We start from the raw sequence: 22,537 nt of genomic DNA, 5'->3' as shown, positions 1-22,537 counted from the left end.
CAATCAGAATTATCAAACTGTTTTGTTCACTCGTTTCAGAAACTTTCAAATTTTGGTGTAAATATTGGCTTATGAGATTCCGACTCCCTCTGGTGCACTGTCGTTTGGTTGGGATGGTGAAGCCATTTGCTCACCATTTTTTGCGCAATTTTCTCCACATTCATTGGCCACCATTCACGATTGAATTGATCCCCATGATCACATGAACGATCCTGCTCCTAACAAGATTTAAGAACCATGTGGTTTGTTATGTCTGAAATGAAAGTCCCTGGCTGCCGAGCGCCGGCACGTTAATCCCGAGGTCATTGGTTCTGCTCTAGCCATTCTTCTTTGTTCAAACCAAAATAATTTCAAAATGTACTCAGTCAGTTTCCCTTGAGTTTTATTGGATAAGAGAAATACGAAGTTCCCTGTTTGCGCGGAAGGGTTATCTGTTTAGAAAAGGCTGCCCACTCACGATCATGCCCACCCCGGTATAGCAACACCACCTGCTATGTCACCATCTTATGGGTCCCATTATGATACAGCTTTGTTTGCTGTCATAATAAATGTGCACATATTGTATTAATACACCTGAGATCATTTCTACCCACTCTCTAAACATAATTCTGAAACTAAAGTTTTGCTTATGCCAATTTGTGTTTGCATTGTAGCCAGGCGGCATATAATATAGTCATCGTGGTTTCCGTTGCTACGTCATGCACATGGACTGAACAAAGTGCGCAGGTTTATTCACTACGCAATCGAAATTAATCTATCGATTATGGTTAAGCATTAACATACTCATAATTAGTCATGTGATAAAAATGTTAAATAACAACATAGGAAATGTTTACCGTTTGTATTTACTAGGACCATTTTGATTGAACTTGACTCAACCTAACTTCGGTCCCTTTGTGCAAATTACTGTTAAAGTTGTCCTCGTTTTTCGTGTGTTGTACTCACTGGCTGTTACAGCAAAATCACAGATCCCTGTGGTCACTTTGTACTTCTATACTCAGTTTAGGTCAGTTTGCAAAACATTATTAAAGGTACGCTTGTAGTCACTCTAAAAAGTACTAATTATGAAACACCTAGGTTAGAAGCCAATAAAGGCAACTTTTGAGTTGATAAACATTTCACATCCAAGTAATGTGTTTATGTAGAAAGATGGCAGCTTTGATGTCCAACCATTGGAATTTGAGAAGTGTTACCGCCTAACGCTTTTCAGATTATGTGTTCCTATATTAGGGTTATTTTTCCAGCGTGGACATTATTCTCTCCGGATGTTTAGCAATATCTCAAAAACATGACCACCTTTTTTTAATGAATTTTTCAGATTTGAGATTTCTCGTGTACCTCTACATTAACATAGGATTAAAACAATCGAAAGGTTTCGAAAACCAAAGGTACTTTGCCTTTAAAGATGTTAGGCCTAAGTATAATGATGGTTTATACTTGATGAAACCGAAGAAAAAAATCACTTCATGTTTTGTTCGAAACTCACACTGTCAATCACCTGCCCTCTTGCTCCGTCTTTACTATTCTATGTCGGGCAGCATCTGAACTTATAATAACAGAAGGTAATTTTGTTCTGCAAAGATAATGAAAATGTCCGATGCAATCAAAGAGCGCCTCAATCCACCCACAGACTAAGCTGTGCTTCTGCGTCACCGATAGTTGTGATTAGTTTGATGACCTGTAAACACAATTTATTTTCCCGCGTGGTGCTGCGCCCACTGAAAAAAAATGCATAAAACTTGAATACCATTTCCACTCTTTGGTTAGTCGGAAATAGTTCCGTAAACTGTAACACCCTCTATGCCGAACCCTTTTCCAGCTCCGGGTGTATAAGCTTTTAACGCATCCGATTTGAACTGGTTCACTGAGGTATTTGATTGGCGTGGATGTTGGTGGTAAGTTCACTGCCCGCTTTTCTTTTCTTTTTTCTCCATAGTATTGGCGCCAAAAGAAGTTGTCATCATGTTGCCGGATTAGATTGTCAGTAGCGAAAACCCCAAATCTCCAATCCTAAGGAGGGCTTCCTGAAAGAACATTACAGAAGGGAAATTAGGGAATATTATTGTGTTGATTCTCTATTTTGGAAGGCTTAGACGAAAGGCCAGTGGTATTCAGCCCAAACAGAGACCAAGTCCGGTGGGACGGTCCCTAGGGGTTCCGGGTAAAGAGTAGACGGCAAAGCGACACAAACTTGGCTCTATTATGACGTCCCAAACTCCATCAACCAATAGCAAGGCTGGTTGTTCACCGATTATATAATCGATTACCCTGAGGGTGAACAAGGTTGTCGGAAATAGACCATTCATTTAAGAGCAAACTAATCTACCGAAGGAATTTCCGAGGTAGGCTTGTGTGTTTTTCATTTTTACTCATTTTCAATACAGACTACCAATGGCTTGTGACCGAGTCTCACACAAATTATTCAGCTTGTAGATTTTTGTTTTAACTAAAAATGTGCTTGTTGTTGTGTAGTTTAGATAGAGTGATGGCGATTTTTCAGATTTGGGCCATTTTGAAAAGCTTGGGACGATTTTTGGATGGGCGATTTGTGTCTCTGGTGTTAGCAATCTTGGCACTGGCCCTCTTGAAGTACAGGTAAGTATATCAATCAAATTACTGATGACATGTGACGCAGTTTATCATCGGGTACGGTTTCACTGGTGTCTGTGCGCATGGTGGGGCCGTTGGAAGGGGATGATTCGGTGAGGTTGAGATAAGTACTTTGGGAACCATGAGTAAAACGAATGAAATGCAGAATAAGTCAATAAAATGGTGTTTTATTGTCGTTTTTGCTTGATAACAAATACCGTACTGTTTGGCATTTTCGGCAATAATTTTAAATGAAAGCAACAAATGAAAGCAATATTTAAACTCACTTGTAGTTTGTGCTGTTTTGAAGTTTGAAAGAAAGCTCTGTTTAAAACCAGTATATTTATTGTTTCGATCCTTCATTTTTACCACTGAAGTGTAAACATTTATATACGAATAGACAGAATAACAAATTAATATTACCGAATGTAAAGCAACACGTGGACTGTGTAACAATGTCGCATATGTATAAGTATTTGGACTGATTTAAATTGAATTTACAGATCCCGCACCTCGAAGCGAATGCCAAATGGACCTCTAGGATTACCCTTTATTGGTTACATCCCCTTCATGGGCCGAAAACCCTACCTGACATTCGTTCGTCTTGCCCGGCGATACGGTAGCATCTTTAGCGTCCGTCTTGGTACCAAGCTCGTAGTGGTGCTGAACGGAAGGAAAGCAATCAGGGAGGCGTTCGTCACTAAAGGGCAGTCGTTCGCTGGGCGGCCCGACTGGGTCTTAAACCGGGTGAATCAGGGAAAGGGTAAGTCATCTATAGTTTCCACCTAACATAACCCATAATTGGTACAAACTTCTGTGCAACAAAGCTACATAGAAGACAAGGTCACCCACATCGTCGATTATTTAAGGGTAAATGATGTTGGTCTGACATGTTACTAAACGGGAACTCGGTAACATAAAACCATTTTACAGTAAGCATTGCCTTCATTTGCCACCTTCGGTTTCTTCTTGTGTAAGTTTGATAAAACAATTAGTTAAGTTGATTTCGTCGTTGTCACGCCTCCTTTGAAGGGGGATACACGTTGGGTGAACACTCTTAAAATGTATGGCAATACAAAAACTATTGATTAAAAGCCTACAGCTGCAGCAGCTTTCGATAGTATAGATATTATTTAACTTTGAAATAATGTTAGGTACAAAAATATAAGTTTTTATTTCCCAAAATTTGAAACGTTACTGCAGTAACGCTTCTCAGATTGTGTATTCGTATAAATAGGCCTCTTTCTTTCTGCATGGACATATTCGCTCCGGATTTTCGGCGATATCTCAAAAACCCGATAAACCGAAATTTCGAATGTTTTTTTGCAAACATCTACAATTAAAATAACAGAAACGAACTTTTCTTAAAAGTATACATATTACCTGCTGGGGGAATAATCAAGTGAGAGTTGTGGTGACATCATTATATGCATAAACCTCGTTTGAGTGGTGATTCTGAGAACAACCAGTGGTTTGATTACTCGACGTTTCGATCAGTATGCTCGGATAGTCTTCATTAGAATATAACATGCCTATGTTGTATCAGTCGATACTCGGACCCCCCCCCCTCCTCCCCAGATAGGCCTATATCTATTTCACAAGTTTTAAGCAGTGAATGCCGCTTAGCAGATTTGCTGAGCAATTATTTGCTCAACTAAACTGATCAGAGAACCGGTCACAACCAATATATTATTTTAGCTGGTAACATTGTTATTCTTCTTTGTGTAAGTCGAACTTTTCTGCGTGCAGATCAGATTTATTACCCGAACTCTCTACCAAAACCTTCAATACTATTTCACATGCATGACTTATTCCTGGCACCACTGTAATTGCTTTAAAATGGCGTGTTATTAACAAGAGCAAATTATGATAATGTGTTATATATGGCGGGTATACCTGGGGGCTAGGTCCCCCGGCGGCGTCTCCTTCTAACCGGCCTTTGAGACAACACCTGACAGACAGGAAAGCACTCCTTGTTTTTCTCCCAAGAGAATTTCTCTCATATGAGAGAGGGGAAAACCCATGTACGTTTTCGATAAGCTTTCATGGGGATGCTGACCGATAGCGTGGAGGTGGGCAATAATCTGTACCGGGGCCAAAAGGGGCTCATGAGGTACCTGATGGAGACCAAGGTCAAAAGGGAAAAGAAAATGTATCAAAAAGGACTTTTTAAAGACCGGCAGGTGCGCTCCTTAAGAAATTTGTGTACAAAGTCTGCGGGAAATTATTAATTGCATTATAGACAAAGGGAAATAACAATGCTCCGTAATTATGTATTTTTTTTTATAGAATATTGTGTGCCCTGCAATGCAGCACTTCACATTACTACTGGCACGCAATTTTGGCGCTATATTGGCTGGTGTGTGGGTTTGGCTTGGAGGAATCATGTATGCAAATATTTATATTATTTGTTTTTCTTGAATGGGGGGGGGGGGGGGGCTCGATAATTCCAAGGCATGTTCTTTGTAATCCACACAGAGTCGGATCCCTACATCCGTTTTCAACATACCCTTCAAAATGATGATTGACGTACGAACAATCATACTTCAGATTGACGGGATGTTTTAATTGAGTGGGTATAAATATTTTCTGCTCAGTATTTTCAGTTTTGGTCCCACCCTATTCACTGATAATACATTAATCCAAACTTACAAACCATTTCAATTCCGATCCCGCCCAGTTCTAACCGCATTTTGTGGCCGGGGTATGCTTTACCAAAGACCACCTAGATCTCCCAAATTACACCCAATATGTTATTACAGTTTTTGACCACTATGAATTGGAATGACTGTCAACACCTCGGTTCTGTGGCTTCGGAACCACGGCTCACAGCCAAGTCACTAGCGACCGAGGCCCCCATGCGGCTCCCGGGGATGTAAGGGTCCGTCCGATGGCTTTACCGGACTTAAGTATCAATTTGTTAAATCTTTAGCGCCTGGTGGTTTATGAGAGAACACTTTTTGGCGTGAATTAGAGTAGAAAGTGCGCCAACCCAATGAAATTGTTGAACATGGGATTAGGTTGGGATACCGTTAATCGCTGCCAAGGTCTCTAAACTTGTTGTCGTGGTTGTGAGCATACACGTAGTGATGACAGCTCTGTTCATTTCTCTCTGAGGTTTTCCTTTCGGGCTAAAATAAACTAACTAAATTCAGAAACCTCAATACGAAACTAACTCGAGCCAAGCCGCAACTTAGTTTTATCTAGTTTATCTGTTTCTTTTCATGACGGTGATCCGACTATGAGCCTCTCGTTTCAATGTCGCACTGCAGACTGCAATCTTGAACAAACAGTTTCGCCAGTAAACATGATAACTTTGTAATTATTGTTGCAATAGTTTGCGAACTACATTAAATATCTACTGAAGACGAGCAGAATATACGGTCCGAAAAGTCGAGAGCAAACCGGCACTTTTCAGAGCCAACACTCCCTCAAAAGAGAAGATTTACATGGTTGTACCCACAAGCTTTATCTATAGTTTATTCTTGCACTAAGTATATTTCCGATTCGTATAAAAATCATTACAACTGTACAACTTTCCCAAACTGTGGGCCCAATTTCATTGAGCGGCACAAGAAGCAGCAAAACACAACAATGTGCTCACCAGCCAAATTAACATTTCTCGGATACAATCTGTGGCTTGTATCCTGCTAATTGTTGCTTAGCAGGAAATTGTTCAGCTCTATTTTCCGCTTAAGAAGTTCATGATGAAATTGGCCCCTGTTGTAATTTAAATGTGTGGGTTCTGGGCTGGGAACACACTGAAATATGCCCAAATGGTGCTTTCTTAAATTTGTAGTTTGGAAAAAGAGGATTGACAAGATTGGTAGGCCCTAAACTGTATGGTCACTGTCAGTGAACTTTCAGATTGAAACTAATTTGTTTCCTGCAGAATTAGTAATCCTGTATGCAAAATGTGTTTAAGTTTGATGTCTCTAGGCCCCCCTATTAAGTTATTTATTATTTATGTTTTTAAAGTTCAACCTTGAAACCCGTCAAATTCAGTCAAATTGCACGATAGTTTTTGAATTTAGTCTCTATAAAACAAAGTGACCTCTATTGGCAGATCGAAATCTCTTGCAATTTGAGTCAGCTTGGGTTGCAATTGTTGGGTATTGTTCATCTGCGGTAATTCCCGTAGTTTCGTTGGAGAGTGCTGACATAGCCGAGGGTGGAACCCGGGGGAGTATGTTGGCTCATCACGCTCAGATCCCATTACATCGATGACAAATAATGGGAGAGATGTTATATTAATGTTTTATAACATGTAGGCCCACTAATCATAGCTAGGGTATAATTGCTGTCATGTTCCGCGAGTGAGGAGTGTGTCGTCGTCATTATTATATGAATATTCGAGACATGTGATTTATGTTAACGACAAAGTAGGCACAGAAGGGGTACTTTTCTTTCGCAATAGGCATGATTTCATGAAGCTGTTACTGTTACAACAAACGATTGTTAAGCACAGAAAGGACTGGCTCAGCAGGGATTTACAAAAACAGTAAATTACACATCACTTGTTAATACACATTATTATTCAGTTAGTCGCTGACCATAGCTGATCAAATCCACTTTGTTCAGTGGGGGGGGGGGGGGGGGGGTGAGGTGGGGGGGGGGGGTGAGGTGGGGGGGGGGTGTGCAAGGATTTCTACACTTGATGAAGAACAAACTAGCGGTCCATGGCTAAAAGTATCCAGTACCAATTTCCGTCACTACTCTCAAAGTCAAATCATTTATAGACCAATGGTAGTTACAGTCGAAATCTGCATAATCATGACCATATAAGACTCCGACAAATAAAAACTCCGTTTTTCGTTGTTGCTAGAACAGTAACACAGTTCCATTCCATTCGAAGTGTGTTCGTTCTATACTGTACATGGTTATACTGGTGCCAGTTGAAATCCTCACGACAAACCCGTCAGGCAGCTATACTTTGTCATATCCAAATTGTTCTCGTTTATTTTGACCAATCAGGAATTGCCAATCAGCAGGCCAACCAACTATGGCGGGATCACCGACGGTTCGTATTGTCTGTCATGCGCAGTTTTGGTGAAGGCCGCACCCAGATGGAAAACAAAGTAACAGAAGAGGTTGGTCAAAACACATGTGGTTTTATTCCCGCCCAGCCCGTATACATTCCCAAGAATGTTTTAACTAAAACACATACATGTAGTAGGCATGTCTACTATTGATAACCGAGGACAGTTCTCGGTAAAATAAACTATGTCCAAACAATGGGAGAACAAAGAGAAGTCCTCGGTCTGCACTGATGAGACACAAATCTGCGGCACTTGTATAGCTGGTAAGTTCACACAATTTACACAGCGAAGCATACACTTTTTCAAAACTATATATTGGGTGTTAGTTTTCATTAACACGTTTATTCTTTCTGCACGTCAGGTTTCCCACTTCGTAGCTGAGCTTGCCTCCCATGATGGCAGCCCGATTGACATGACTTACCTTGTCCAGCTTACCTTCAGTAACATCATCTGCTCCGTCTGCTTCGGGCAGCGATACAAACCCTCAAATCCAGACTTTAAGCACCTCCTGCACATGGCCGATGTGTTCTTCAAACATCTCACCAGTGCGAGTGCTGTTAACTTCTTCCCATTACTCTGGTACATTCCCCTTCGCGGCCATCTTGCCGTCAGAGAGATGTACACCGGTATCTCAGAATTCGTCTCAGATAGAGTCCAAGAGCACAAGTCGAGTCTTAACCACGACTCACCACGAGATCTTATCGACATCTACCTTAGCGAGATAGCCAAGAGAGACCTATCTGACTCTAATAATTACAGCAAGGTAGAGACTGGTTTCACCGAGGATTACATAAAGCACGTAGTGACGGACTTGTTTCTTGGCGGGACGGAAACAGTGAATGCGGTTGTACTGTGGAGCTTTGTGTGCATGGTCATGTATCCAGATATTCAGACACGTATACAAGCAGAGATAAATGAAGTAGTAGGGAGTGATAGAGTACCTACAATGGCCGATAAGACGCATCTACCGTTTACACAGGTACCTTGAAGTCTTATAAGACTCCACGGTTTCGGCTTTGGATTCGGCTTTGGATTCGGCTTCAGGCTCCATTCTGCCGTCTGCAGCCCTGAGCACGTACTCAAAGCACGCGCATTGTCAAACCAACCACGGGGCCAACCTAGCCGGAGTCGAGTCTGAAGCCGAAGCCGTAGTTTCGAAAAGGGTCTAAGTCTGCCTACATGTTTTTTTTTCTTCCGAAGACGACCATCTGATTGAAACGTCGAGTACACTTTAACACATTACCGGTGTATCCAACAACCTTATAAACGATTCCTTCACTCCTTTTTTTTTATCTGTCAGTTCTAGTGATGCATTTTGCCCAAATTAATGGATCTCTCTTAATTCCTTCCAACTCAGTGTCGTGTAGTCCCGGACATTACAAGTTTAATTCATTAACGCACATAAATCCACTTAGCACCACACAGAAGGAACAGCTCAATAGTAAAAACAGGTTACCAAACATAACTGTTGGTTGCGACTGTTTCCTTTGAGGCTGGTAGTGAACAACCTTTTCCCTTTAAAACTATTGGCGGTAGTGTGACATCTCAAAACTTGGGTAATTTGACTCACTTTGAGCCACGTATTTTGGTGCAGATCAATAAAATAAGATCATTAAAAAAAGATGATGAAACTGCATAAGCCATGCCTAGAGTTGTGTTTCAAAACCAAAATGGACCCAACACTTGCTAACACAATCCTTGTTTGTTTGCAGGCAACTCTTCTAGAGCTACATCGGCGTTGCAATGTCATCCCTTGCGCTATTCCACATGCAACGACAGAAGATGTCGAGCTAGAAGACTTCATTCTACCCAAAGGAACCACCGTTATGGCTAACCTGTATTCTTCACACATGGATCCTGAGTATTGGCAGGACCCAGACCGGTTCGACCCTACCCGTTTCTTAGACACGAATGGACAACTTATAAACCATGAGTCTTACATGCCGTTTTCAATAGGTAAAATAACACTCGGTCGGGACCACAGACATAACACCTAGGTTCTTTATGGGTGCGTTCGTTTAGCTTCCCTGGGTCGACCCCGGTGTGTGGCGGTTTTTTTGTCCAGGACGAACGTGGGTAATTATCTGCACACGTTCGTCCTGGAAAAAAAAAACCGCCACACACCGTGGTCGACCCAGGGGTCGATTTCACTAACGCGTTTTGGTCATCGCAAACGCCGAAATCGATCGCTAAATCTAAAATCCATCGCAACTTAGCGATGGATTTTTAGCCGACGATTTCACTAAAACTTAACGATATATATTTTCCCCTCGCAAAGTTTTATTTAGCGATGACAATCTTGCGATGACATGTTAGTGGTCGCAAACTAAAAGTTCATCGCAAACTTATGATACATTGCGCCATTCTGTGCTTATAGCTATAGTGGTGTACGTTTTGACGTATAAATTGTCCGTGATTTCGAGTAAAATTAGTGGCGCTACATTATTTTAGTCTTGCGGTTTTTTACCTGGTAGACTCAGATTGCCGATGACAACTATCAGCGACGCAACTGCAGCAGAGAGCCCCTTAATATCGGTAAAAAGGAGATACTTTATGGGTTCGATTATTTTAACCATCATTTTTAGAAAAAATGTGTAATGTATTGGCAAATTGACAGTGTGAAGCTTAGTATTATTAGACAGATATGTCAGAATTTTCACTAATCCCACCGTTACAACAGATTTACGAAAACTGTTTATTAAAATCTAAAATTATAATAGAGGCCATAGGCCTATAAATGCTTTAACCCTTTGTAAATGAATGCCTAAACATCGTCCACAATAGTTCGTATGCACCAACGTGACAACGATTTACATATAATCTGCACAATGCCATTTCATTTCGAGCGACGACCGACGATTTTGTCGCGGGATGTCAAAGGTCACTACTTTTAGCCTCGTACAAAAACTTTATTTCTTTTAACGTCATCGCAATTGCGATGACTTTAGTGAAACGCAGAGTTAGCGACATCGCAATTGCGATGGATTTGAGGTTTGCGATCTCATCGCAAGTGTGTTAGCGATGATCGCAAACATAGACGTTAATGAAATCGGCCCCAGGGAAGCTAAACGAACACACCCAATGTCTGTGGTCGGGACATAACCCAAACAGCACATAACCCAAACAGCGCCCTCATTGAGTGAAAGAATAAGGAGCTATCATTGGCTGAAAGTTGTTCGTAGCGCATTGCTTGACCTCTCAGCAATTCAGCTAATGGATAATACGCTTGCGGGGGGGGGGGGGGGGGGGTGGTCGAGTAGACGTATCAATTACCAAAGTCAACCAATCAATGATCTGAGTTGGCCACTGTGAAAACAATGACAAACTTTGTATCTTTTTCCTGTATTTTCGCATACCTGACCAGTGGTCCTCAGTTGGCCTGTTGGTGCATTAAAAGAAGAAAAAAATAACCATGTAGGGGTCTTTTAACTGGGCCTACTATATTGTCGACATTAAAAGTACTTAAGACAGCCATGTTTCTCTGGAAGATTTTTATTATATTATGGAACTTTATATTGAGTGAGCTTCCAGGTCGAAAGTAATTATCTCCCGTTTTGAATAACTACTTTCTTGTCTTTCAGGACGCAGGGCATGTCTCGGGGAGCAGCTGGCCAAATGTGAAATATTCCTGGCCTTCACTGGTGTTCTTCAGAGGTTTCGTCTTGAACTACCTAAAGGTGACCCACACCCAAGCCTGGACGGGTTACCAGGGATCACACACCTGCCCCGAACTACCAGACTCAGAGCTGTCCCAAGAAAATGAGACTTTCTTTAAAACCAATTTGTTTTCAATCTCGAAGAATAGTTTGTTTTCCTTTACGAACGCTCTATTAATCTCAGGCACTGGACAAGTCTTTTGGTAATTGTCAAAGACAAGTACTTGGTGTAGCCTATCCCAAAAGGTGCATAAAACAACATGTCTGTGAAAATGTTGACTCATTTGGTCATCGAAGTTGTAAGAAAATGTTGAAAGAAAATATACCCTTGGTGCACATTGTGTGTGTGTTTTCAGATGCCGGTGTGGCGGTTTCAACTTTCCGCTGTTTTCAGTTTTCCGAATGACCAAATACGGTAGCATTACGTCATGCGATGCCTGCGCACAGCAAGCGAAAGTAGTCCATTTTTAGTGCCGTATTGAGTCATCCATTACCCTCCGGTAGCTGTCATGGCGGCGCCCACGAGTCGAGTACAACTAGCGGCAAACGCGTGGATTGTATGGGTTGTTTTTTATGCAAGCAGAGTGTGACCTGCCTAAAGTACCCATGAATACATGTAAAGATGGGGCATGGCAAGAGATTATGTGACTACACAGACAAGAATCGTAATATAAACAATTTGGGGGTCACTGCTGAGAGAACTACAGTACTCGCCAGGGTACTCGCGGCGGTATCTGACAGGTCACCCGGAAAACTGAACACGCCGGAAAGCTAAAACCGTTCGAACAACGTGCTGATATGTCCGACTACGTCACCCGGAAAACTGAACACGGCGGAAGACTGAAACCGCCACACCTGCCTTCTCACAATGGGTAATACTATTAACATCTCTCTGTTCCTAGTTACCAAGTAAGTTGTTATACTAATAGTTATATTTTGAGTTTAATTACCAAACGTGTTCAGTGCCTTAAAACACTATTTAGTAATAACTTTGGACATTGTTCAAAACTCGTTAGTAATGTTGTAACAACCTCTGTTGCATCCAAACACCATTGTCTGACTTTCCCAATATTTGGTCATAATTGTAATCATGTAAAAAAAAAAATTTAAAAAAATGATGTTAACGTTTTGTGATAAGGAATTCGGAAAGGCTCTTTATAATTATTATAATAATTTTTATTTGGCTGCTCTTTTTGCGAAATTGGCCGACAAAACCTATATTATGAAAAATGTTATGTTAACATATTATTTCCAGGTTCATTGCTGTAATAAATGACAAACTATAACTGTTCGAGACTTTCGGGACTTTAGCTGATTTTATTTTGGCGGAAAAGGTTTTTTTTTCTTTTTTAAATCTATATAGTATTAGTTGTATAATAAGAGAAAATGAATATCTTTCAAACAAGCAAGATTTTTGTAAAACCGTCTAAAATTTGTGTTATCATACTGAGTGATAATGTTGTGAACTTTCTCTGACCATACAATTAATAACTTAGGTCCTACGGCTTTTGCCATCGCCGAATGATAAAAAATAGCGCCACAATGAGGGTCGCTTTTTACATTAATTGTGTGCAGCACATGAAACAAAACATCCCATAAACCAATGCTAAATGCTAACAATAATATTTAAAAAATACCATAGAATAATCAAAGTCTCTCAGACCCTTTTGCATGTCAGCCGTTTGAATTTTTCCCCGAGTATTTTAGAAAAAAAATCCCAACCCGATTGTGCTTTTTCCCAATAGACTTGCTGCCAGTTAAACGCCTCATGTTAGCAAATTTCCTCAAAAGTTTTAAGCACAAAGCCCCCAGGCCTTTGAATAAGTTGTTATGTTATAGCCTACATGACTATATAAATTGCACGATCCCCAAAACGTTATACTAGCCAAAATGCGTAGGCATGTGGGCGCATGGATTGTTGTGTCGCTCTAATACGGACGGCTCTTCAATAACTTAGTTATCTCACATCACCAAGATTTTCTTTTAACATCACATTATATATGAATAATTAAACTCAACATCAATAATAGAATGGGAAAGCCGGGGTCACTTTTCGTTCAATACCGGGCGTTTGAATGAAGGAAAACGCGCCAAAAAGTTTGGAATAAATTCTCTCTCTATCATATCCAGCTATTTTCTTACTAATTGATGTATGGAATCATTGAAAACTGTGTCGCAGTTGCAAGCCCTTTGTTTATGCTCAAGCTTTGTTTGATTGTGTGGGGGCGGAGCGTGAAATTGTTTTGAAAAAGCAATCATGTATAGGCTAGGGGCCTATAGGCCTGTGCTAAAAAAAAGTGGTCATAATGAGAGTTTTGGAGGCAAAACCTTTTGGTGGGACACAGTAGATGAAGAACACACGTAAGAAGAACACACGTAAGATTCTAAATGTTCATACACCTTTTTAAAATTATGTGTAGGAGGGAAAATCCTGCAAGTTTAGCCAAAAATAGATTTTGAAAAAAAACCTGTGAGGCCCACGGCATTGCCGATTGAAGTAATAAACGTTGAGAGTAATTCCGTCAGTTGGTGGCGCTGTTTGAAGGCTCCGTTCGAAAAAAGGACCTCACTTGTCTGGTTCTCGCCTCTAAGCACTTGCTTACATGTCGGGTGTATGTTCCGGAGCCAGGTTAGTCAAAATGCAAAACTTTATTTATGACAGCAAAATGTATGAGTCGAGAGTGTCTTCTGCTGTGACTCATAATGTGTCGAGTTTTTTTGTTATGGGTTGTGACTTTATTTTTAGTGTTGCGGTAGGATCTGGGCGGACCGGTCATTAGGGCAGCTCAGGAGTCATTATTTATGCCCTCATATCTTCGTTAGTATGAAATAACTATGTTGCTCCGAAACTACTACTACTAGGCCTGCAGATTCTGTTGAGGTGTCATCCGCAATAAATGAATGTAAGTTTGCCTTTCTTTACATACTGCACAGTACTGAATGAATCTTTGCCGGTGTGTTTTGGGGTGCCGTGTTTTGTGTTGTCTGCATCATTTATGTTGTGTTGTGTTGTGTGTGATTGTGAACTGGATTTATCATTAACACTGTTATTAACAGGCACAGCATGCACTCACATTATTTGGAACTCAAGCATCAGGAACATCTCAAAGATAAATTCGTGTTTATTCATTGCCCCAATGTAGAATGTTATGTATGTTACAAATACAATGTAAAATGTTACTCAATATTGTTGAATTGGCCAACCCAAGTTACTCAAGTGAAATTGCAATATCAAAATCATATGGTTGTGTTGTACTGTGTTGCATGGCTAGGCTCTGTCTATCACGTTGTGTGTGTGTTTAAAAATAACTGAATACTGTATTGTTATTATTGTTTGAATGATTGCATCGAATGATCTAGATGCTGATGAACAGGCTTTGTAAATTGATGAGAACCCACATAAAACATATAGATGTATAATGTAGATGGATGATGTAGACCCAATACCACTTTTGTATGGCTTCAGGACGTGATTGCCACTTTTCACTCATAAAGACGAAAAACAAAATAATATATCATTGAGCCATATATAAATTATACCTATCCTCCGCTTACCAGTTTTCACGCTATTATGCCTTTTTCTTTGAATTGGGAAAAAAATAATGATGCCATATATCAACCGATGCCCTAATTATCTTCATTTGTTAATATGAAGTATGCAAACATATATTAAAACTTGATGGACATTGAAATGTTCACACCACACACCGATCTTCAATGACTTTCAACTGGCCCCATTCGTTTTGAGTTTTTCCTGTTTTCACGGCAAACGAGAAAGTATGGTTTCCCGGTGAAGCCATACATGGAAGAAACATCCGCAGTGACTACAAGTGTTCTTTGAGACTCTGTGTATGACTCTATAGCCAGCAGTTGTCATCATTTTATTCAATTTTTTTATTTTTTTTATTTTAAAAATTACCATGGTAACTTGCAAAAAAATAAAAAAATAATAAAATGTGTGAATAATTACTGGCTTCCAAATCTGATTTTTATTTATTTTTTATATATTTTTTTCCTTAATATTTACAATAAAGCGTATAAATAAACAGTGATAACTGAATCAACAAGCTGATGTTTAAAATTTAATATTAATAATAATAATATTGATATGAGGGTTAACAAATAAAAATCTCCAAAAATATTAGAAAATTATATAAGGGACATGGCTTCTTTAAGCCTCTGTATTGTTTTTTCCAGAATGCTCAGCAAAATATTCAGTCACATGATTTGATCATCATGAATTGTGAATTGAAATAGTGTTTGATGAAACTTTTTCGGTGGGCAAATATTTTTATACGGCCTCAACATTATGACATATTTTTGTACCTTGTAGAAATGCCTAAAATACCAAAAATTTTGCATTTACAAGGGCAAATGACCAGTGGAGCCTTACGTGTTTCTAAGTTTTGGTCAAGGGAGAGGAGACTCTTTGCTTGGCAAATAAAACCACACAATTTTTATCTAGGGACTGTTTACATCGCGCACAGACAGGTAAAAGATTTGCCACGATTTTAGGGACACCTCGAAACAGGACCTCCTACGATATAAAGTATAATTATTATAATTGCTGATGTAATCAGTAGTTTCAATATGATGGATAGTACCGTATACGTCAGCATCTTGCAACATTTTCTTGATCTCGATCTTGATACTTTACTGCACAAATGGCCTCAGATGTGGCTGTTGACGTGCAGGCCTCCTCAAAGTGAAACGTAAAAATAAACAGGAAGTGGGAGGTATTTTTAACAGTAATTAATAAATAACAAAATATGAAAAAGTAAAGAAATAGAAAAAGCAATATTCATGAGCCATTGTTTTAATCATCTTACATCAAAAGAACAACGTTTTCTTCCATTTGTTGTTTTCCAAAATGCTTGAATTGTTAGTCTTAAGATGATAGCTGACACTAGACTCCTCCATTGCGCACAAATAGCAATGCGACGGAGACTGGCATGCTAACCAGGCTAGTCAAGAGAGATTTGATACACATTAACATCTGTCAATTAGTAAATCTGACATTTTATGCTAAATATGTATGTTTTACAAACACAATGGGAAGAGTGGAGTGCCGGTTTGTTTAGATGTGAGGCCCAAATCTAAAATAGCCAGACACAGGTTGTACATGTTGGTCCAGTTCAATACAACAGCCAATAATTTCATTTAGCATGATAAATATTAAAAAATAAGTGCCAGTGTAACAGTCAAAATACACTAAAAGTATCCCAATTTATACAATTGTTGCATGCTGTGACGGGGTTCATGGCGTTTTGTACATCCGAAGGGGGAAAATGGCACCCGAGGCTTTAAATGGCACCCGAGGCGAAGCCAAGGGTGCCATTATTATTATGCCTCGGTAAAAATGTGAAGTTTGATTGGTCGAGAACCAATCATGTGAGGCGCAACAAAAACGCATGTTACATGGCTCGACGGGCCGTGTTACATGAAAAGTGATGTACACCGGTGTACATCACCTTGATCTTTCCCAGCGTTAAAAAACGACCAACGCTGGAAACGATCAAGGTGATGTACACCAGTGTACATCACTTTTCATGTAACCCGGCCCGTCGAGCCATGTAACATGCGTTTTTGTTGCGCCTCACATGATTGGTTCTCGACCAATCAAACTTCACAGTTTTTTACCGAGGTATAATAATGGTTATTGTAGAACGGCACGGTGATATTAGTATGTTTGCTCACTGGTCAGATGATTTCTCTAGTAGTCACTGTGGTATAGTGGTTAGACTACTTGACTTGAAATCACAAAGTTGTGGGTTTAAATCCTATCAAGCTATTTGCTGCTTTTTCAAGACTAGAATAATTTGTGTTGTCTAGCTACTGAATCACAATTTCTTGATTGGTGCAATTCATAATCATAGGCGTTAAACCAATGTGTGAAAGAGATTGACTGTTCCCAGCTCGTTGTGTATTTTTTTATCCCCCCTGTGGGAGTTTGCTGAGTTCCCTTGACGGGAAGATCATCTAAAAAAAAAAAAATTAAAAAAAAAGTTTGAGATTTGGAAGTTATATGAATGTAAACAGGAGACAAAAGATATTTGTTCAAGAGTCATAGGCCCTACAACATGTAAAGTACAATATCCAGGACATTTTGCTCAGTTTAGCAAGTACATTTTTAATGGTGGCTCATGAGTATTTTTTGTGTGTGAATTATTTGAAAATGTACAACTAATTTAATAATTTGAAGATTTTTCATCACTCTAAAAAAATCAAATACTCGACACCAAAGTTGTTGGACTCTGACTCTGAGTATGGTGGTAATATGCCCGATTCCTTGTTTTAAAGCAAGGCACAGTTCCTCAATCCAACAGAATCAAACAAAACATTTAGTTGGACTTTGCAGAGTTGGACTTTGTGAAAATTACCGTGTTAACGTATAATGATATTAGTGAAATGAAGAGATGTACTTGAATATCATTCACAGAAAGCCTGCAACAACTCTATACTTCAAAAAAATAAACCACCCCCAGTTCGCCAGTGGCTTCACAGATTAATGTGAACAATTTTTTTATATTACATTTTGGATGATTTTTCTTTGTTGCAGACGCCATACTATCTCCTGGGAAAGTTAATAAGAAATTGCCATGGCAACCAGCATCAGCAATGGAGGTACCCACGACATCTTAAGCCACTTAACAGATATTGACGTGAAAAGATCCAAGGCTACAAAGGATGGGGTTCAGGAAGAGGGGGAGGGGGAAAAAGAGGAGGGAGATAAAGACTGGAAGGAGAGATACGTTCTTCTAGAGGAGCAGCTGGATAAGTTTCGGTTACAGGCCACAAAGATTCGAGCTGTTCTTGGTGAAAGGGTAAGTGTGTCATCTAAATTGTAGGAATCTTGTTAATGTTCAGTTGCATTCTGGGCCCAGTTTCATAAAGCTGCTTCCGTTTACCATTCATGCTGATTTGTACACAAATTTTCTAAGCACATGAGAGTTGCTTAGAAGTTAGTTGCTAGCCAAATCTACAGTGTTATATGTAAATTGCCCTGAATTGATTATAATTAGTTGGTGTACATGTTGCTTACCAATACGTTTGTAAAAGCAGTTTTCCTCTGGTTATCATGTTTATGTAAATGGGCCCTAACTCAACTGGCAAGATCTGTGTCTTCAGGTGTAATGTCTAATATAAGGTAGACCCAAGGTTACCAGTCTGTATTCATCATATTTTTGACCCAAGTTTGCCCAAATACTTACAAGTACAGGTAGGCATACATGCATCATAGAGAGAGTTCATGGTCCTTTATCTGTGCATAGATCAAGCTGTCCTTGCTCTATATGCATGATGGTGCTATGGTATGTAATGCATGGTGCATTACTAATTTGTCCTGTGTTCTTTGCTTGTCAAAACTGTTCTGTGTTGTTCGCTGTCTATATTGTGGCCACTTCCTTAACAGCCACCTGCCCTCTTGCATAGTCACCATCGTTGTATACCTCCCCTTTTAGCTGTGGTAGTGTAGCTTTTAAAACCGGTTTCTGTGGCCAGCCCGTTTTGGCCACCACTTAACGTGTAGCCACTAGGCCTAGAAGCCACAAATAAACATGTAAAACAAGTGTAGGTTCCAGTATTTGCCAGCTTTTCATATTGATCATTTTGAAAAAAAAAAAAAAAAAAAAAGATCTTTTATAGCCAGCCCTTTGTTCATTATGCACGTTCATGGAGCTCCATGGTTATAAGGACATGTGATGTGTATCCTATTATGTGGCTCTCATGTAAATGTGTTCATCATATTGTTTAGACACTTCTTATATTAAAATAGGTGTGTGTTACACATTAAGTCTGTTTATTTATTTATTTTTCCTGAAACTACCAGGGGAAACGTATTATGGTAACTTTAATGTGATTTCAGACTCAATTCTAATTACACAAAAGGAGGGAATCTTGTGGGTCATCACGTGTGGTGTCTGAAATAATGGAAAACTGGTTGTGAATGTTAAAAATAGGCCATCTTGGATATAATGGCAAGCATGAATACTAATGCTACGTTTGTTAATATAAATTCCCAAGGAAAATTGATATGCCAGCTCAAAAGCAGTCGGCCTAATGTGACCCAAAATGATATAATTAATTGGTAAATGATTTTTTTTCACAATACAGCACGACTGTGCATTGTATGAATGGTATCAGGTAAAACCATGGAGCTTTAAGGTAAAACCAATTTGTTTGTTAAAATCAAATTGCCTTTTTGAGAGATCCAAATGTACTGGTCAATTCAACCAGTACATTTGTACACACCATGAGTGTAAAACCATGATTCATACAAGTGAAGTAGCTTCTGTATTGATATTTATTACGTTGTTTTTGAAAACCCTCTTGAATTTAAATTCACATTGTCTGAGGTTTGTTTCAGCAAGGATTTTCAATACATGAGAACTAAAATATTGAGATAAGTCTATTTTACTCAAAAAAAAAAAATAATAATAATCTTTGTGCTTTATTTAAAAAAGAACTAAAATATTATCAGGGGATCGAATTTTGGTTGCTCAAAATACACTTACTTGACCAGCATTTGTTTTACACATGTGCAAATCTACAAGACCGGATTCTAAATGAGAAAAAAAAGCATGCAGACGCAGTATTCAGCGTGAATTTAACTGTTTATCATATTTTATAATACTAAAACATGTAAGAGAAGATTATTCTTGTTTGTCTTTCATATTAAGCAAACTTTGTTAGTCAACAAAAAGTATCAGACCCCAAGTCAACATTTGAACATTATTTGTTTTGTAAACAATGAGTTGTTGTTATTAAATAAAAAAAAAACCACACAAGACAGCCAGACTTGTTTTATCTTGAGTTTACTGGCCTAATACTACATTTTATAAATCACTGGCCTCGGGCCTGTGGTCCAGTGTAAGATTTGAAGTGATGTTCCTCTTATATCATTCATGTTTAAACAAAAAGTTTTATCTTGAATGAATGGAGACGCAGTGGTACATTGTATGACATTTAAAAGGGATGGATTTGTGAACAGTTCGAGACATCTGATGATCACTTTGTCTGCAATGCACACCGCACATACTGAACATAACATCTTCATCATACCTCTGAGTAACTCAATCTAGTCAAATGTTACTGGGGAAAAATAGAATAAAATATCTCAAGGCACGAGCAGAAGGAAGTAATAATGTCTTGCACTTCTGTTAGTAATCCAGAGTGACCTACATAACATTGTCATGATGACTGCTTGGACTTGAGCCCATTGATTAGCACAAAGCCCTCATTCATATTTAATAGAAACTTGGTGTGTCTCTGCCATTGTCTGTCAGTCCTTGTTCAATGCTACATTAATCATGTTGGTTGCTACTACAATGAAGTGTATCACATTTCATTGTTTAGGCCTATTCTACAATAGTAGAGACCATATGAACGAGGAATTATTAATTTTACATCATGTCAAATGTAATTCAATTCATTGTGCACTAGAATATAATAATAATAGACAAGTTTTTAAACCCAAAATTAAACCACAAATAACAGCTGATGATCAAGGAGGGTTGGGAATATTAAGATGGAATCGCACTATTGATCTAAAGACCACGGAGAAACAATCTCCAAACATCATAGACCACTGGCCAGTGTCCATCAATTTGATGGTTGGCGAGGAACCCCAGTAATACTGGGCCAGGTTGGGCCAGTAACCCCCTGGCCAGTATTGCACGTTTTCCAAACATAATAATAATAACAGAGTCTTATATAGTGCACGTATCTACCAAACAAGGTTCTCAAGGCGCTGAGTAATTGGGTCTCAGATTCCATCACTACAATAACCTATCTTTCTGAAAAGTTTGTATTTACTCAGTGCCTTGAGTACCTTGTTTGGTAGATACATGCGCTAGTATAAGACTTCGATATTATATACAAACTTTCAGAAAGATAGGTTATTGCAGTGATGAATTTTGAGACCCAATTAGTTAGCACCTTATTAGGATTTACAAGGTGCTACGGCGCATACAGCAGCCACAACCAGGAACACCGGGGCGAACCCCTTCTCTTTTCGATAAGTGCACTGGGTTCTTTTACATGCCTTACACAACACATGGGACCAACGACTTTACGTCCCATCCGAAGGACAAAGCAATGGTTAAGTATCTTGCTTAAGGACACAAGTGTCACGGCTGGGGAATCGAACCCACACTCTGCTGATCAAAAACACCAGAGTTGGGCCAAGTGTCACGGCTTGGGATTCGAACCCACACTCTGCTGATCAGAAACACCAGAGTTGGGCCAAGTGTCACGGCTTGGGATTCGAACCCACACTCTGCTGATCAGAAACACCAGAGTTTGAATTCGGTGATCTTAACCGCTTGGCCACGACACTTCCACATTGAATTTGTCAAGAATAAACATCACATACAGGAAGTGATTTCTGTAGACCCTTGTTTGAAAATTCTTTCAAGATTTGAGAGGAAGAATTTAGAAACTTCATCACTTCTGAAATAATCTCACTTTTTTTTTTTTTTTACCCTTGAAATTAACCATTCACCCTCTCACTCCCTTGATGCATTTTCATTACACATGTATGCCTTTCGCTGTGTGAAAGCAGAAACAAATTTGGATGTACACATTGTGTGTACCCTTTACACAAAAGAAATGTCCTTGCCACTTCAGGGGCTACAGGGTTCAAGTTCAAATCCTGCTCAGAATATTAGTAATAAATACCAGGGTATACTGCAGTATACTGTGCTTCTTGTAATACACCATAAGGTCGCACTGTGTGTTAACACCACAGGAGGCTAGGCTTTAATATGAGAGTATCACCCTGGCAGGTGTGTATATCACACTGTAGTTTGTTTGTCACACAAACTGACCATTAATAGAACACCTCAAAATCATGCTCACACGACCCCAAGGCCAACATTTCTTAACATTCTTCCTCAATAAATATTCAATTTTATGAATGACACCCTCAATCTCATACAACAAATATTGGAGCATGACAGGAGAAAAATAACTGCGAATTTTGGAATGTAGAAGTTAACTGAAACTCTTGTGAACAAAACATTGGAATTGGATACAGTGGTACCACAGACTGCCACAAAGCACCAAACATTCAGGCTAGCAATGTGTGAATTTCTTCTGTTTGTACATTGGTAATACCAGGAAACTCCATGGCTTGTGTACTGTAGACTTCATCTCCACAGTCTCATGTGGATTTTTGTGGCATATATATGCCAGTTGGGCAGCAGAGTAATATTTAATGTTCATTTGATTTATAATATAATGTCAAGGTTTTGC

The 22,537-nt window shown here is 39.3% G+C and overlaps 2 protein-coding genes across 4 annotated transcripts in view; both read left to right on the top strand.

Annotated features, from left to right (window-relative positions):
* Positions 1-1,792: 1,792 nt before the first annotated feature.
* Positions 1,793-11,587, top strand: LOC117291142 (cytochrome P450 2U1-like). The gene is made up of 7 exons (XM_033772726.1): positions 1,793-1,895; positions 2,473-2,595; positions 3,093-3,352; positions 7,564-7,679; positions 7,990-8,607; positions 9,341-9,584; positions 11,210-11,587. The coding sequence occupies exons 2-7, from the start codon at positions 2,486-2,488 to the stop codon at positions 11,389-11,391; spliced, it is 1,530 nt and encodes a 509-aa protein (XP_033628617.1). The 5' UTR covers positions 1,793-1,895; positions 2,473-2,485; the 3' UTR covers positions 11,392-11,587.
* A 2,388-nt stretch (positions 11,588-13,975) lies between these two features.
* LOC117296879 (pleckstrin homology domain-containing family H member 1-like) overlaps positions 13,976-22,537 on the top strand; it is a 92,428-nt gene continuing 83,866 nt past the window's right edge. For all 3 annotated transcript variants that reach the window (XM_033779997.1, XM_033779989.1, XM_033779980.1), the window contains exons 1-2: positions 13,976-14,187; positions 17,844-18,108. In XM_033779997.1, coding sequence (XP_033635888.1) covers positions 17,884-18,108 — 225 coding nt within the window. In that variant the 5' untranslated portion in view covers positions 13,976-14,187; positions 17,844-17,883. The remainder of the gene's footprint in view (positions 14,188-17,843; positions 18,109-22,537) is intronic.

The sequence above is a fragment of the Asterias rubens genome, chromosome 1 (genome assembly GCF_902459465.1).
Source record: "Asterias rubens chromosome 1, eAstRub1.3, whole genome shotgun sequence".
Lineage (NCBI taxonomy): Eukaryota > Metazoa > Echinodermata > Asteroidea > Forcipulatida > Asteriidae > Asterias > Asterias rubens.
The sequence above is the reverse complement of the archived record's forward strand: the minus strand, read 5'-3'. Positions and strand labels throughout refer to the sequence as shown.

Excerpts from the sequence above, each read along its gene's own strand:
- LOC117291142 (XM_033772726.1), top strand. The coding sequence starts at position 2,486 with ATGGCGATTTTTCAGATTTGGGCCATTTTGAAAAGCTTGGGACGATTT. Across the intron at positions 2,596-3,092 it reads CTGGCCCTCTTGAAGTACAG|ATCCCGCACCTCGAAGCGAA; the intron begins GTAAGTATATCA and ends TTGAATTTACAG. Across the intron at positions 8,608-9,340 it reads CGCATCTACCGTTTACACAG|GCAACTCTTCTAGAGCTACA; the intron begins GTACCTTGAAGT and ends GTTTGTTTGCAG.